This window comes from Hemicordylus capensis, chromosome 4 (assembly GCF_027244095.1).
Source record: "Hemicordylus capensis ecotype Gifberg chromosome 4, rHemCap1.1.pri, whole genome shotgun sequence".
Lineage (NCBI taxonomy): Eukaryota > Metazoa > Chordata > Lepidosauria > Squamata > Cordylidae > Hemicordylus > Hemicordylus capensis.
Window position 1 is genome coordinate 82,701,937 of NC_069660.1, and position 17,388 is coordinate 82,719,324.

At 47.3% G+C, this 17,388-nt stretch overlaps 1 protein-coding gene across 25 annotated transcripts in view; it reads left to right on the forward strand.

Annotated features, from left to right (window-relative positions):
• Positions 1-17,388, forward strand: part of PTPRF (protein tyrosine phosphatase receptor type F) — a 759,513-nt gene that overhangs the window by 696,766 nt on the left and 45,359 nt on the right. For all 25 annotated transcript variants that reach the window (XR_008305992.1, XM_053244735.1, XM_053244734.1 and 22 more), the window contains 4 exons: positions 3,407-3,660; positions 4,447-4,537; positions 8,647-8,859; positions 13,649-13,800. Coding sequence is in view for 24 of the 25 variants with exons in the window: in XM_053244735.1 (XP_053100710.1) it covers positions 3,407-3,660; positions 4,447-4,537; positions 8,647-8,859; positions 13,649-13,800 (710 nt within the window). In the remaining variant the exon portion in view is untranslated. The remainder of the gene's footprint in view (positions 1-3,406; positions 3,661-4,446; positions 4,538-8,646; positions 8,860-13,648; positions 13,801-17,388) is intronic.

The window sequence follows — 17,388 nt, forward strand, 5'->3', positions numbered from 1 at the left end:
TAACCTGTCCACCCACCAGGCAAAACAAAACCTCCTGGTCCTCTGGCTGATCATGAAAAACCACAGGGGCATTTTAAACATTAACCTAACTGTCTAGGGCTGCTTTTCCATAAGTAGCTTCCACATGGTGAGGTGCCCATTTTGTGGTCAGCTCCAACTTAATTGGCTCCTGTCCATGTGAGTGTGGCACTTAAGTGTTGTGCTGCTCACATGGGAGCAGCTCACAAAGCAGTGGCTCCATGAATCCAGAGTAATGTTTAAAGAGTGCCTTACAGCAGACTGCAGTTAGGACTCAAAATCATTCAGTTCCCGAGCAAGACCTCTTGGTCCTCCAGCTAACCATGAATTATCTTAATACTGCCTACAATAGGACAGAGAAGTTTGATACAAATGGGACAGTCTATGGTATGCTGCTGTGCCTGCTGTTCCTTACTAGCAACATGATAGAGATAGGTAAGCACTCTTGGCAGCAGTGGAATTGTATGAGGGGAATTTGGTCATGAAAGGTTCATTATTTGGACTGCTTCCTAATGCTGTGTGGTCAGAATGGTCTTGGGAAAGCTAATGAATCAAGACTGAGGCATGGCTTGCATTTCGTAGGGTCTGGTGTGATTGCCATAGCTGAGGCTGATGATGGAAGCAGAGAGTTATCAGTAGTTAATGCTGCAGATTGGCCATGATGATGCAGAGGAACAGATGGTATTAGTGACTTACTAACTTAGGAGCAGTCGTGCAAACACAAGGGGTGTAAATTAGCTTTCTTCTTCCTATGGCAGTTGTAGATGTCCAGGCTATGCACAAACATCAACAGAGTAGTTGGCCCAGTTGCATCTGTGCTCTCCAGGAACAGGAACTTTGCAAACAGGGCTCCTGCCTGTCCCTAGTTGCTTAATTCACGCATGCAGCATGCCAGGCCAAAGCCTAATAATCTAACAGCCACCACTGATAAATCTCCATGGGAACAATTAGCATTATCTACACTTGATAAACAGTCTCACACTACATCTACATCCCAAAGGGTGTCATCTTTCTCTTTAACAGATTTAATTAAAGCAAATATTGTTCTGATTTGTGAACACTGAGGCACAAGCTAAATCTCATGGTATTTTCATTGGGGGTGAACTGAGACCTCTGAAATTTCTTCACTAAAAATCAATAATGAGGCTTTCAGTTCTCCTCAGGGAACAGTCACTGCTTCATCTGGTCCAAGAGATAAACTTACTGCAAAGCGATGGCTGGTCTTCTGCAGTGATTGAGAGATTCCTGTGGTGAGATTCCTTTTGCAACCAGAACCTGACACTGCCTGCAGATACAAAAGGGCTGCTTCTCGGCCAGCATTCGATGCTAAAAATGTATTTTGAGATAGCTTGCTTATTGGGAAATAAGAGGTTTTGGTAATTTTCATGAGAACACACACAGAAAGATTGGTTTTAGCTGCTCTGACACACAGACTTGCATCACTCTGCATCAAGCCACATTCAAGGTCTAGTGAGGGAGGCGGTCATTCCTATCCCTTTGGCCTGGGCTCCCAGCCTTTGGATCCTCACATGTTACTGGACTACAATTCCCATCTTCCTCACCCACAGCCAGTGTGTGTTGGGGAGTGAGGTTGGCTGGGAGTGAATTCTTTTTCAGTCACACCCAAAACCATCAATACTTGATTGATTGATTAAGTGCCGTCAAGTCGGTGTCAACTCTTAGCGACCACATCGTTAGATTCTCTCCAGGGTGCGCTGTCTTCAACTTGGCCTTTAAGGTCTCTCAGTGGTGCATTCATTGCTGTCATAATTGAGTCCATTCACCTTGCTGAGGGTCATCCTCTTCTTCTCTTTCCTTCAACTTTCCTCATCATTATAGACTTCTCAAGGGAGCTGGGTCTTCGCATAATGTGTCCGAAGTATGATAGTTTGAGCCTGGTCATTTGTGCCTCGAGGGAGAATTCTAGATTGATTTGTTGTATGATCCATTGGTTTGTTGTCACTATTCTCCTTCCATCTCTGTTTGATCTTCTCTGAGTCAGTTACTATCTGTCCTTTGGCATCCCTTAACATACCAATTCGAGGTTGGAACCTCCCTCTGAGTTCAAAGATCTTTCGGAAAACTTGCCTTGTTTTTCCGTGTGTATTTCCATCCTCAGGGTCTTTACAGATGTCATTGTAGTATTGCTTCTTGTCTTTCAGCTTTCTGAAATTCCCTATTAAGTCCCTTCCTGAGGTCTTTATCTTCCTTGACTTTGGCTTCAATAGTTACCTGAGTGAATATGCCCTCAGTACTATTATTTTGGCAGAATTATTTCTGTAAAAAACCCAAAAAACCCTCCCGGTGTTGAGATAGGTAGAGTACTAGGAACAAAGTGGAGGTGGGTTTGGTTTTGTTGAGGAGGGCGAGGTCTGCATCCTTGCATTTGGAGTACATTTAGGATTTTCAGGTGTGAAAGTAGGAGAGAAGGTACTGGAGTTAGAATGCATGGAGGGAGTGGAGCTAAGACATTCTGTACAAAGAGAGGATTCTAAAGGTTGTTATGGGCAAGAATACATTCTTGTTCCTGTCTCCTCCTCCTCCTCCACCCCCATCCCCACCCCCACCGGAAACTCAAGTATCAGCAGCTGTGTCCAGGCGGCTCTATGGGTTGTGCTAGAGTGATGGGACTGGATTTCTAGGACCCTACTTGGAGAGGTAGATCTGAAGATTTGAGCCACTCATGGGTAGCCACCATTGAACAATGGTGGGGAGAGGGAAATGTCCACTGGTGTCTGAGGATGGGGCCTGGCACCCTCTCACCCACACAGGGCACCCAGCCAACAAACAAAGCGCTCACCAGCTAGGAGAGGTGGATGGCCCAACTACTACCCCTGTCACCAGCATGTTGGTGTGCTTGTGATACCAGCACAAGGGGTATGGCTGGCATCCGGACATGGACGTGCTGCCCATCAGCTTCTCCCAGCCAGCAAGTATTTAGTTCACCAGCTGGGTACTGTACTTCCTTTCTCTTCCTTGCTTGCAAAGGAAAAAAAGGAAGCACGCAGCCAGTGAAAGAATACTGGCCACATTCCCTGACACTGACACATTGGCGTGGGGGGGACAAGGCAATATCCAGCGGAGGGGCCCATTATCAAGATTAGAAGTCCCAGGGCTGCCTCCAACCTTGCTATACCCCTAGAGCTACTAGATGTGCTACTAATAGTTTTCTAGCTGGGATCTTGTGTCAGACCCCACAAGGTGTCATGATCCTTTGGACAGTCATGCTTAAGAAGAAATCAGTTTCTTTAGTGCTTCATGCAGCAAGAGGATTATGAAGAGAAAACCCAAGCCTGGAGGATGAGTTTTGGAAAGGGGCTCCATTTAGCCCTTTTCGGTAAAGAAGCCTGTTTGTCTGGTCTGCAGTGATTTCCCCCTCTGTTTGCAGATTCTGTACAATGGTCAGACTGTGGAGGTGGATGGCCACTCCATGAAGAAGCTGATTAATGACCTGCAGCCAGACACAAATTACTCCTTTGCACTCACGAACCGGGGAAGCAGCGCAGGAGCACTGCAGCACCGGGTCTTCATTCGGACAGCACCTGATGTCCTCCAGAGCAAACCCATTTCCACGTACAAATATATCCACAACGGACGGTTCGCCCTCACCCTCCCCAAAGTGCAAACCTCTATGCCAGTCAGGTACATATATCCCATTACTGTGATACTGCTCTATTCGCTGTCACCTTGCTGTGTTCTTTCAAAGGAGAACAGCTGATGGTATATTTGAAGCCAATCTTGTAGTTTCTTGTTCTGGGAATCTCCTAAGTGAATCCTTTTAGAATCACAGGATTTTATTATTATTGTTATTGTTTTGCATTGACAGGAAAGATGATATTGGAAACTGTATCAGATTTCAAAGACTCATGATTCTGGTGTGTTCACCTGCAAAGTGCTGTTTTATGTTTCCCAGCAAATAAAGGTTGCTAAAAATAGGGGAGTACAGTATACAAGTCTTGGAAGTGTTGACTTAAGAATCTGGTCTTGGGCTACCATTTTTGTGCATAGTATCCTGCTCCAGTCTGTCGCCTGCTTTTATATGAAAAATGGAGGCACAAAGCCATAATCTCCCATTCCCCCAAAAGGGCCTAGGATGTACCTTCCTTAATGCTGCACAGTTCCTTTAAATAATGTATGCAAATTCCTGTATGAGGCTTGTTGAAGTATGATTTGTATTTGTACTCTCCCATCACTGAAATAGGATTCCCTGAGGATTTCCTGAGCAACCCAATTATAGAGCTGTCCTTTCCCAGCCTCTGACATCATCCCCAGAGACTGGCCTTTGTGTCTCATTAGCCTACAAAATGCCAGCAGCCTGAGCCTCCAGAAATGCAAAGGAAATGGAAGTGGCAACTGGGAGCTGCAGGGATTTCAAAGAAGGTCTCCCGCTGTGGCAGAGCTCACCTCTTCACTCCTTTTGCTTCTTAGGTGGTACTACATTGTGGTTGTGCCAATAGACCACACAAACAACATCCTTGCATCCAGATGGAAGAGCCCAGATGAGATGGAACTGGACCAGGTAGGAGAAGGCAGGAACTTGCTAGTGTCAAACCTTGTTTCCACACTGCACTGTTTTGTGGGGAGTAGGAAGAACAAGCATTTAAAAAACTGGCCCACATATGCAAACGGAGTTGGCAAAATTGGGGAAATTATATGAGACAAGTTAGGTAGGCCTATGGCACTGGGGATAATTGCAGAGGACCTAGGGTTCCTAAAACTGATTATCATTGTCTCTGCCTGTGTGAGATCATTCCCCAAGGAGAGCTGTATTTGGTGGTCCCTTCACCATTCATCCTGAAAGCTCCACATACCTCAAATATGCTTGATCTCTATTCTCATCTCCAGCCAGCTCTCAAAGATGGATGTGAAGCTTTCAGTCATTTAACCTGAAAAAGAGGTCACTAGAGTGTGGCTCACAAGGGACTTGTTACATCTTTGGATCACACTCTGTGTCTTTCTGTTCTCCAGTCCTGTTGCAGTCTTGCAAGGCAAGATATAGAAAGTTGACTTTAGACATGGCATCGTGTGTGTGTTCCAGCATGAACAGTGAGGATTTAGAGGATCAGCCAAGGGTAGAAAGCAGAGACACCACTCTGGTTGTGGTGACAAGCCAGCTATCTCCTTCCCTGGCACAACAGCAGGCAGGGGAGGCTTCCCCATGAGGCTCTCCTCACCTGTTGTCAGATGAGGCTGTCGCCTCAGGCAGTGAATGCACCACAGAGCTGTGAGCATCACCTCACTAGCCTGCGGCTACCACCCCCAACTCAACTTTTCTGCTGGCCCCACTCTTTTTTCCATTAGTAGCCCAGGTGCCACCCACCTTTCTTCCCCCTGATTGCCAGACTCAGCCACTAGGCACACTTCCGCTGCTGACTGTTTGCACAGCACAATGCGAGGCAGCATTGAGCATGCCTCCAGCAACACCAGCTGGCCTCTCCTCTGAGCTGCTGTGCCAATTTCAGCTCTCTCCCCCAGGAGGAGGGAGTCCTCTTTTCTCCCAGTGACTCTTTCCTCCAGCTCCACACTTGTCCCCGGATAAATTTGGCGCTGGAGGAAATTGGCTCTCTCTCTTCAGCGGGAGAGGGTGCTGAAACTGGTGCAGCAGCTTAGAGGAGAGGCCAGTCAGTGCTGCTGCAGGCATGCTCCATGCTGCCTCGTGCTATGCAAGCAGCCAGAAGTGTTGGCAAGCCCCAATAAAGTAAAGTAAAGTTGGCAACCACAGAGCCATGTGGTTTTTATTGGTAGAATACAGGAGAGATTTACCATTGCCATCTCCCGTGCAGTATGAGATGATGCCTTTCAGCATCTTCCTATATCCTAACCTCTGCTAACTTGGCAAAGAGGCACCTTTTTAATGTGGTGATTCTCTTTATTTAGCAGGGGGAGAGTAACTGGCCCTATCCACCCCTAGCACAGTACTTCCAGTGACTATTGCTAGTGTCTATCTTGTGTTTATATTGTGAGCCCTTTGGGGAGAGGGATCCATCTTATTTATGTATTATTTCTCTGTGTAAACCACCCTGAGTCATTTTTGGAAGGGCGGTATAGAAATCGAATAAACAAAGAAATAAATAGAATATATCGCTGTTGCCCAATATAGGTGTTTCCCATAGCCTGAGAAACATACCAGTGGGAATTCAAACTGGCAACCTCTTGCTCCCTACGCAAGTTACTTTCTCGTTGTGCCATTAGATGGCATAAGCCCCAATATTTGAAGCCAATATTAAGAAGGGCAGGTGGCATCTGAGCTGGTGAAAGCAGCAAGGGGGTGGCGTTGCATCAGTGCTGACTCCTGCCCAGAGGGCAAAACCACTGAAAGGGGCAGGGTGGCTCCCTGCCTCAGGGAGTGAAGAGCAAGGAGCTCATGCTGACTGTGCGGCTCTGTGCAGCCTCCATCTTCCTGTCACCACAGTTGCTCTGATGCTCATTTTCTGTCCTTATATATTTTTGTGTGGAAACGTATTTCATGCCTCCTCCTTCATTTTAAATTAGAATTTCTGTTCAGAGCCCAGCATTCATTTTTATTCATTAGAAAAACATCTTTAAACATCTGAGAGCCTTTCTGAGGAGTGTAATTGAATTTTGGTATGTTTATATCCTTTTTCATGAATTTGTGGCTGACTATGAAATTTGTCATTTTCCCCCCCTGTACATCCCATGAAATCTGTTAGCACCATGTGTGATTTAAAAAAAACCTTGCAGCAACTCAGCAGGATGTGTGGGGGGAGAGAGGGAAAGGACTTGCCAGTATCCTTTCTGTGGACCATATTAATGTAGACTACAATGTGTGTATAGCAGCAGTGGGGATCGATCTCAAAGCCTGTGAAGACTTCCTTCTCTCTAAAAGTTCAAATTCCTGGGAATCCAAAGCTACAAAGATGTGGATTGTGTGTCTTGCCCATTGTTGTGTTGTTTGTGCTGACTGGAAGGCCTATAAAATTATGAGGTGCTTCACACGAGTGGTGTGAAGTGTCTAGGGGAGAGCGGGTTTAGCCCGCTCTCCCCGCAGACAATCAAACATGTAGCCCTGGGCGGCCGAATCGTCACAGAGCCGGTGGGGGCTGCGGGGATCGGGGCCCGCAGAAGTCCCAGGATGCCCCACGTAAGTGCACAGTGCATTTTGGGGAGACCCCCAAGACCGGGAGGCTGCTTGTAGCCTCCCAGTTGGGGGTCTACTCTTGTGTCACCATGCGCTGCAGCGGCACACAAGCAAAAAACCAAAGTCAACGGAGCGCTCGCTCTGTTAACCTCGTTTAAGCAGAGGGGGATTTAGGCAGGCTAGCCGCCTTGGAAGCACCGGGCTTGCCTGTGACCCCGGTGGTTCCAACAATCACTGGAAAGTGGGCTAAGCTCCCTTAGCCCGCTTTCCAGTGATCGTGGGAATAGCCTCTATGTCTGCTGCTGCGCTCTCTTCCAAAAGCTTTAAAATAATTTTTCTGCTAACACTGAGGACTAGAAACTTTATTTTTAAAATATACCATTTTGCATGAACTTGTGCCCAAAGCAGCTTATGATAACATACCATTAAAAAGTGGTAGAATCTGAGCATACTGCTTTGTGTTGTGCCTAGGTGCATCAGGTGTGGCCAGAAAGCACACTGTGGGAGCAGGCAAGGCAAAGTCAAACAAGCAGGAGATCAGGAACCAGAGATCATTCCAGGAGGGGCAGGCAAAATAGAATCAAAACTGGCAAAGTGTTAGAAGCCAAAGATCAGTCCTTTAGGAGGAGGCAGGATTGAAATAGCAAAACAAGTAAAGAGTCAGAAGCAATGGTCCCTCTAATTTTTTTCCATCTCTGTGCGGAATGAGTTTTGTTCTGGGCAGTAGTACCAAGGCAGTGTGTGCACACCTGCATTCAGAATGGGGCCTTCCTGATTCAACCTGAGCGGGATCTAAATAGAACTGAGCGGACATCCAAAAACTTGTGAGCGCACGCATGTGTGCACACCTTAGAGGGGACAGTGGTCAGAAGCCAGGGGAACACCAAGAACAGGGAGCAGGAGCAGAATCAAGGTAGCACACGCACACAACAAAGTTGTTTTAGCAAATGGTGGAGGCAAACAGAGCCAGCACTACAGGCTCACCCGAGCCTGGAATGTCTTAAAGGGACTGTGCCTTATTTTTTAAGCACTGGCAGCGGCATAGCTGTGTGGCTGCTGGTGGGGACTGGTGTGCTTTGGGTACAGGCAAGGGTGTGTCGAGGGGGTCGACAGGTGCTGGCATTTCCATGGGTGGGGGTGGGGGGCCCTCAAATCTTGCCTCATCCTGTGGATCAGAGTCAGCTCAGGGGTCACAACCACTTCATTTTGAGAGCCCCTGGTGTCCAGGGGTCATGACCCCTCCATCCTGCGACTGCTTCAGGTGAGACTCGGGGTTCATGACACTTTGCTCCTTCCTCTTCTTTGCTAGAGCAGGGCCAATCCAAAAATCCCAGGGGGTATTCCCCCAGGCCTAATAGCTACGCCGACAAGAGAGAAAGCTATGAGTTTATGGAGTTCTGAAGAAAAATGGGCCATCCTGAGCTTTTTCACATGATTGCAAGATACATTCATGGAAATGGAGTGTCACCTGGGCCCTTTGGGGTATGTGTCACAGCTCTTTCTCACACAAGCTTTCTGTTGCTACCCAGCTACTTGAGGCCATTAACCAAGGGGGTCCTGACAAGCGCCTGCGCCGGCAGGCAGAACAACTCAAGCCCTACATTGCTGCCCAAGTGGATGATTTGCCAGAGACCTTCATCTTGGGGGACAAGAACACCTATAAAGGCTTCTACAATAAACCCCTTTCAGAAGACCTGAGCTACCGTTGTTTTGTGCTGGCTTCGTTGGAGGATGGTGATACAGTAAGAACCATCAGAGGGGAGTGGGCTTTGTATTGCCTGAGAGGGCCATTCCAGAGGTGTCATTAGGGCTTTGGAGGTTTGATGGATGAAGCTAAACCGGCAGAGTGAGGTTCATAAAAGAATTTGGAGAAGCTCCTTCTCTTGCCAAGTTCATGTGCATATAGGGGTCGGGCAGGGTCGAGGGAGAAAGGAGACTCTGTTTCCCACCCTTTGTCCCTTTCTTTCCTCATCTCCCAAACAGCAGCTAGACAGCTCTCCAGGTGAGGGGAGGGGAAAGGGAGAGTAACAGTGCAGCAAATGTGTAAGTAATGTCCAGCCATAATGAAGATACTGAGGCCCTTCTGCTCTGCCTCGTGCTGGGGCTCTCGCTTTCTGCCTCATTTACTTGTAATGGCTCATTAGAGCTGGTCAAACACTTCATTACTCATCCAGCCCGAGCGCTCTTATGGCATACACAGCAGACATGTAGCCAGCGGCCAGGGGAGCAGAGGTCTCAGATCAGCCGGGTGGGGAAGCTGCCCTTGCACCACAAGGCTGAGTACTGTATGTACATAACAGTGAATGTGTACCTGCCCATAGCTAACAGAACAAATCCTCCAAGCAGCTGTTTTTATTTGGTGGTGCAGCTATGGGTGTTTCCAGACAGCATTTTATTCTAATGTGAGCACACATTTCTATGAGAGATGTTCCCTGGAATCCAGATGATGCCAAGGGTCTTTGATAATTCCCTGAAAACCCATCCCCTTTTCAGTGCTTAAAAAGAGATGGTGGATTTTTCATGAATTGTCAGCAAGTGGCCAGCAGATGGCGCTAATAAATAGTGCATCATCCTTTAATGATTCCTGCAAAACCTCTCTTGTAGAAACTTGTGCTCGTGTTAGAATAAATTGCTGTCTAAAAACCTTCTTCCCTTGCCCTGACATTAAGTCCCATTGCCCTCACAGAGTTCCCCATGGGCATCTTCTACCTCTTGTACCAAGTGTCAACTTGGAGCTCAATTCAGTCATCTTTTCCTCACTTTCCAGCTTCCCCCACTCACTGCCTTTCTGATGTGCAGCAACAAGCCTGAGTATGGATAGGACTACAATACAGCAACTGGGTGTTGCTGAAAGTCCTATTGCAGAGCCACACACTTTGCCCACACACCCAGTAAGATTGTTCACCCTTTTGCTGGGGTGGGAAGGCTGGAGAGCACACACACCCCCGCCCTGACAATCCTGTGGCACTTCTGGCTGCCTCACTCACACCCCCACACAACCAGTGCTGCCATGAGCCACGCAGTGTTCTGGAGGCTGGGAAAATACGTCCCGGCCTCCAGTTATCCCACAGTTAAGGGATATTGAGGGATTCCCCCACTGAGGGATTCCCCCATGAGTTGGGTGTAGGGGTGTGCAATTCGGGTTTTCGGGTGATTCGGCTCGGACCCGAACCGAATCACCCCTGTTCTGTATTGTGCCCGAATCTGGGTCACCTGAATCACCCTTGATTCGTTTAGGATTCGGATTTAATCCGAATCCGAATAGATTCAGGGGGGTAAAAAGGGGCCCAGGGGCAAAATTTTGGGGTGGGGTGGTAGTGCCCAATGGGTAGAGTCTACCACCCCAATTTCAGGGGGATTGGGCAAAGTCCTGATTTTTGGCGAATTTTTGAAGTTTTAGTGACTTTGGGGCAGTTCGGGGGCATAGCATGGGATCTGGGCAAAAGGAGTGGGGTGGGGTGGTAGTGCCTAATGGGTGCAGGCTACCACCCCAATTTCAGGGGGATTGGGCAAAGGGCTGGTTTTTGGTAAATTTCTGAAATTTTCATGTCTTTGGGGCAGATTGGGGCAGAAAGTGGGGTCTGAGGCAGAATAGTGGGGTGGGATGGTAGTGCCTAATGGGTGGAGGCTACCACCCCAATTTCAGGGGGATTGGGCAGAGGGCTGATTTTTTGGGAATATTTGAAGTTTGGGTGTCTTTGGGGCAGATTGGGGGCAGAAAGTGGATCTGCCCCAAAGGAGTGGGGTGGGCTGGTAGATAGTGCCTAATGGGTGGAGGCTACCACCCATCCCCAATTTAAGAGTGATTGGGCAGAGGGGTGAATTTTGGTGAATTTATTTTTATGAGGTTTGTCTTCATAAGGTGAAGTGTGCTAAACTGATTACTTCCTCATATTATTCATAGTAATAGAGAGTGTGAAAAAGTGAAAGTGGGGTCATGAGAGTTGTCTAATTGAAAAAAAATCTCATTTGCTATGATAGAATGAGAATTCACACCTTGGGGATGGGTGGTAGCCTCCACCCATTAGGCACTATCTACCAGCCCACCCCATTCCTTTGGGGCAGATCCACTTTCTGCCCCCAATCTGCTCCAAAGACACCCAAACTTCAAATATTCCCAAAAAATCAGCCCTCTGCCCAATCCCCCTGAAATTGGGGTGGTAGCCTCCACCCATTAGGCACTACCACCCCACCCCACTCTTTTGGGGCAGATCCACTTTCTGCCCCCAAACTGCCCCAAAGTCACTAAAACTTCAAAAATTCTCAAAAAATCACCCCTTTGTCCAAACCCCCTGAAATTGGGGTGGTAGCCTCCACCCATTAGGCACTACCATCCCACCCCACTATTCTGCCTCAGACCCCACTTTCTGCCCCAATCTGCCCCAAAGACATGAAAATTTCAGAAATTTACCAAAAATCAGCCCTTTGCCCAATCCCCCTGAAATTGGGGTGGTAGCCTGCACCCATTAGGCACTACCACCCCACCCCACTCCTTTTGCCCAGATCCCATGCTATGCCCCCGAACTGCCCCAAAGTCACTAAAACTTCAAAAAATCGCCAAAAATCAACCATGAACCGAATCACCCGAATTTTTCGGGTCCGAAATTCGGGTGATTCGGCTCGTGCCCGAAAAATATCGGGGGACATCGGGGGTGATTCGGTTCGGCCCCGAATCACCCGAAATTGTTCGTTTCGGGCACAGATTGTTCTGTGCCCGAAATTTTTTGCACATCCCTAGTTGGGTGCTGTTGGGCTGCCATGTTACCTGGTTGCTTGGGTGGCCCTGTGTAGTCTGGAGAAGTTCCCTTCAGGGGGCAGTAGGAATGGTCAGAACTCAGTGGGGCTGAGAGGGCAAGGCAGGGAGAGCTGCAGGAAACAGCTCCAGGGAGACAGCTAGGCTGGGCGTGGCAGGGAGCAAGGTCAGGAAGGGGGCAGGGCTGGAAGTAGGCTTGAAGCCCTGTCAGCTCTGCACTGGGGTGTTTAAAGACAAGGCAGCTGCTGCTGATGAAGAGCTGCTTCTGAGTATGGGAGCCAGCAGAGGGAAGTGGCTGAATGCATCAAGCCAGGAGAAGGAGGAGGAGGAGGAGGAGGACTCAGGTGACAAACTAACCTCCTCCCCTGGCTGTTCCTGAGGCTGACCTTTTTTTTGGTGCTTAGCCAGTCCTCCTGGAATTCATGAAGGGCTAGGAGCCCACCACAGCCCCTGGGAGTCTGACAGGTCCTCTACATGCCCGGCTCTGTGTCTGCTTGGGCTGTGTGCAGCCCAGGCATTCACATGACCCCGTACTTGGGTAAAAGGATGTGCTCACACCATTGAGCTTCACATGAGCAGCCCTATCTAGGTAGGGCTGCCCAAGCCGGGTAGGGCTGCTCATGTGAACATCCTCAGTGTTTCATTTCTAAAATGAGGTGTACCAGGGTTTAAGCCTCTTTAGGACCCCTCCCCCCCAATCTTAGATTTGTGTAATTTGTTTCCACTTCTCAGTGGGATAAGAAATGTGCTCTACGTTCTTATTTTATTATTATTTCACATGTTCCAGGACTGATACTGAACCACGTTCCACGTGCAAATCCCGGCTAAGATTAATGCCTGTATGTCCTTTCTGCTGGGTCAAGGGCACCCACAAGGGGAGACTGAAATGCACAGGCAGCATTGGAATGTCTGTATTTTCTTTGTCTCCCAAGAGAAAATTTGAAACCAGAGAAGCTGTTTCAAGGCTCGGCCCTCCAAATTGGTGGACTTTAGAGCAGCCTGAGCCTATGCAATGGTTACAAGTGAGGTCAAGGTGCTCTGCTCCCTTGGGCAGGACAATAGATACCCTCTATGAAAATGGGGAGCCTGTTGCTATCTGAGCATATCTCTCCTGACCCACCAGGCAAAGCTGAGATGGGAATAACACAAGCATTTCTCCTTTGACATAAGCAATGTCAGCCGGTTTTTCATATAAGGTGCCAGGCAAGGACGGTTCTTGCTGTGTGGATTGCCAGTCCTTTGCTTGAAACAGAAGGCTCTGTGTGTGAGGAGCCCCATGAGAGTCCAGCTCTTTTCTGGGGTTAGGCTGTAGCTCAAGGGACAGCCATGAGTTCGTCTGCTGTTTAATGTGCAACGCTTTGCCTGGCGGGTGTTCCCTGGCATATCACCCCCTGGAGCGATGTGTTTATATCGGTATAATAGGTATTATAAACCACTTAGTCACTACCCGCCAGCCCCAATGCTCAATTGGCTGCAACTCAAAAGCCTGTAATTTGGCTCTTTGTGCATTTGAGACTGGCAACTTGCTCTCAGCAGGACCATTCCATTCTGACACTCAGGGAGACCACTTTCTGGCTGCTGCAGTTCAGATGGTCTATTACCAAGGGGAGGAAGCCGGTTTTCATAGCATCCGTTAATTCTGTGCTTACTCTTGAGAAGGACTGCAGTGAACAGTTTGGGGCTTTAGGGCAGAGGGAAAGCTGAGGGTGATGCAAGGGTCCTGAGGAGTGCCCTTTGCTGGCCTTAACATTTGTCTTCTCTCCTCTCCCGCTCACTAGAAGAAGTATGCAGCCAGTCCCTACTCAGATGAGATTGTGATGGAGGTGTCAGCTAAGCAACAGGATGAACCAGAAATGCTATGGGTGATGGGGCCTGTCCTGGCTGTCATCTTAATCATCATCATTGTCATTGCTATCTTACTCTTCAAAAGGTGAGCATCAGCCTGGGCTCATACAAATAGGGTGATATCCATGATACAGTAAGGTACTGGCCCAAGGTACTGACACACATCTTACTCGTGTGTGACTAAACTGACAATGTTTGCCCTGAGGGCATCCTCACCTCCACAACATACAATAAAGGATCTGCCCAATGGTATAATCTCCTTTTGAGCCAAGACCTCTTAATGTTGTATGAACTTTGAGCTTTGTATGTTGCCTCAGGTGATGTTCTATTTCTGCTTAGTAGTGCAAGGTAGATTACTTGGGTTCCTGTGGGTTGGATTATGCCAGACGCTTTGACCAGGGAATAGGAACCTGCCTCACTTTATTTAAATGACAGGATTCCAGCCTGGTGTTTTTCCCCTGGTGGCCAGACTTGTTGGCTCCAATGACCTCTCCATGCCACAACAAGTACCTTTGCTCCAGGGATTTGGCCCCAACATGGTCATGCGTGCATCATCACAGATGACCAGTGGGAACTGCCAGTGGTGTTCAACCATGGCTGAGCTGCTCATTAGGTCCACAGAGACAGTAAACTCTCTCCAGCTTTGAACTAAAGTTAAAAAAAGTTGTGCCGTTGTATCTGTATCAACTCCTGGTGACCACAGAGCCTTGTGGTTGTCTTTGGTAGAATACAGGAGGGGTTTACCATTGCCATCTCCCGTGCAGTATGAGATGATGCCTTTCAGCATCTTCCTATATCGCTGCTGCCCAATATAGGTGTTTCCCATAGTCAACTAGTTGCCATAGTTTTCTCCAGCTAAACGTAGATGGTGCCGGGAGGGGAAACTTTGGGTTGTTGCATGCACAATAAGTTCTTTTGTGTAACTCCGCTCTCCTCTTTTCTTCTGTCTCTGCTGTCCTTGGATCTAGCAAACAAGAAAGGTAGACATCCTCTTTCTCTCTTAATGTTGTCTGTTCAAATCCGTTGTTCATTTTGTTGGGAGCAGTAAATATGGGTCTTGCTGCCTAGACCAATTTGGCTTTTGTGCATTGCTCTGCTTTATCTAGTCATTGTGATATGCTGAACTTGTACAACTTTCTGTATATATAAAGTAAAGGTAAAGTTGTCCCGTCGAGTCATTATCGACTCCTGGTAACCACAGAGCCATGTGGTTTTCTTTGGTAAAATACAGGAGAGGTATGCTTAGATTTAAATAGAGAACTCTGAGATTAAGGTATGACCAAGTCCAAGTGAATGCTAGTCACTTTGAGAACATTTCGTCTCCTGGAGCTTGTAATGCTATTTACCCCAGATTGCCCCAGGGTACAACATTGCCACAAGCTGACTTGAGTTCCTTGACAAAATCAACATGCTTCCTAAGCCATTTCAATAGCGCTATGGTCTGAGCTATTGGATTTTCAACGTAGCCCTTTTCATGTTGTGTCTAAAGGTCTCCCACTGGTTGCTGACTTTTATGTCTGGCTATCATTGACAGAACTGAAAGTAATGCAATTACAATAGAATGGCATTGGCTTTGCAGCAAGGTAGGGGCCAAAACAATGTTTCTACCCTCTTATTCTTTGGTCCCTTTTGAGTGGTGAATTTTTATTTCAGATGTTGTACTAAGCTAGGTCCTCTGTAAATTACTCTCCACCCTAGAATGCATGCATAACTGCACATTTGTTGAACAGGTCTTTTGCATAGAGCCCTCTTGAGTCATCAGAGCCACATTATCTGCAGTGCATCTGGCCAGAACATTGCTGCCTGTTAACACCATCAGGGGCTGCAAACTGCTGTTAGTTGCCTTGCTCATGTGCTCTGTGGCAGTTCCCCCCTTCTGTAAAAGAATTTGTGCCATTAGGCAAATTAACATCTTTTCAGGATACTGTTTAATAATGACTCCAAGTTAGTTTTTAGTGCTTTAAGGTTTTTATCTGTCTGAAAAAGCAACAGAGTTGTAGCAGGGATGTAAATACTCCTCCCACCCAAACACACACACACACACACACACACATACACACACTTATTTAATTTATTTTATTTAAAATATTTATACCCAACCCCTCCGGTACACTACTGCTTGGAGTGGCTCACAACAATAAAATAGATAGAATGTAAAATAAAAGTAATAAAATTAACCAAATTAAGTAAACAAGTTAAAAGTCAGGCTAAAAACCACAAGCAGTATTAAGTTTCAAATTAAAGGTTATTTAAAAAGCTAAAAATTAAGTTATAAAAACTAAAGAACCTACCAAATACAACCAAAGATAGGGCATTAAGAAGCCTCTTAAAACACTGTGGGAGGAATCATGGTGAAGCTCTTCAGGGAGGGCATTCCAAAGCCCAGGGGCCACAACCGAAAAGGCCCTGTTTCTAGTCCCCACCAACCAGATCTCTGTTAGTGGCAGGGCCAGGAGCAGGGCCTGAGATGATGAGAGGAGGGCCCTGGCAGGTTTATATGGGTGAAAGTGGTCCAACAGGTACCCCAGCCCCAAGCCATTTAGAGCTTTAATGGTCAAGACCTTTAAAGACCTTGAATCTAGCCCGGAAGCGGACCAGTAACCAATGAAGCTGCCGCAGGATGAGTATGATACTCCTGAAGCGGCTTGCACCTATGAGCATCCTTGCAGCAGCATTCTGAACCAGCTGAAGCTTCCAAACAGTCTTCAAGGGCAGCCCCATGTAGAATGCATTGCAGTAGTCTAATCTGGATGTTACCAACACATGAGTAACTGGGGTCAGGTCCGACTTCTCCAAGTAGGGTCGCAGCTGGTGTACCAGCCGTAGTTGATAAAAGGCACTTCTGCATGCTGCCGCCACCACGCCTCAAAGGACAGTGTTGGGTCCAGAAGCACCCTCAAGCTGTGGATTTTGTCTTTCAGAGGGAGTGTGACTTTGTCCAAGACCAGATCTACCTCATTACTCAGATGATCAGTTCTACCAACCCAGAGCATTTCCGTCTTACCTGAATTAAGTTTCACACCCTGCTGAATTGCTGGCAGCCAGTTCTCCTTTGTACCAAGTGGAGACATTGCAGCTTCTATTGATCAGGAACTAAAAGTGTTCTCTTCTCATCCTAGTCACCCTAGATAATGCACTGCTGCTCTGCACTAAAATGAGCACTAAGAAGCAGCACCATGTGGAAGTATTTGGTTTAATGCTAGCCAGTGAACATCACCAATAACTCTTCTTGCCATTCCAAAACTTCCTGTAAAGGTCTCCCATTTAATTATAGGACAGGTTCCTCTCTGCTTAGCTAGTGAAATCTACCAGGATAAGAGCCTAGACTGGCAGAGCTGTAGGCATAAATATAGCAGGAAGAGACAACAGTGTATTTTATTGTTCCATTAACACATGCCTGGGGGGCCTTCAGCCATTCAAGACAAGTATTAATGGACCAATAAAACTCACCCTGAAGAGCCCTTACCCTATTATATTACAACTGTTCACATTTTAAATAATGTTTAAATACCTGGAAAAATCTTAGGTATATTCTTCCACCACAAGAAATAGTCCCTAATAAGTGAGTCAGTGGGAAGCAGTTGTTGGGGGTTACATTCTTCCAAGGCGGTTTACTTGTACCCCTTACGCTGCCTGTACCTAGTTACTGAAATTACTGACAGGCTGTCTTGAA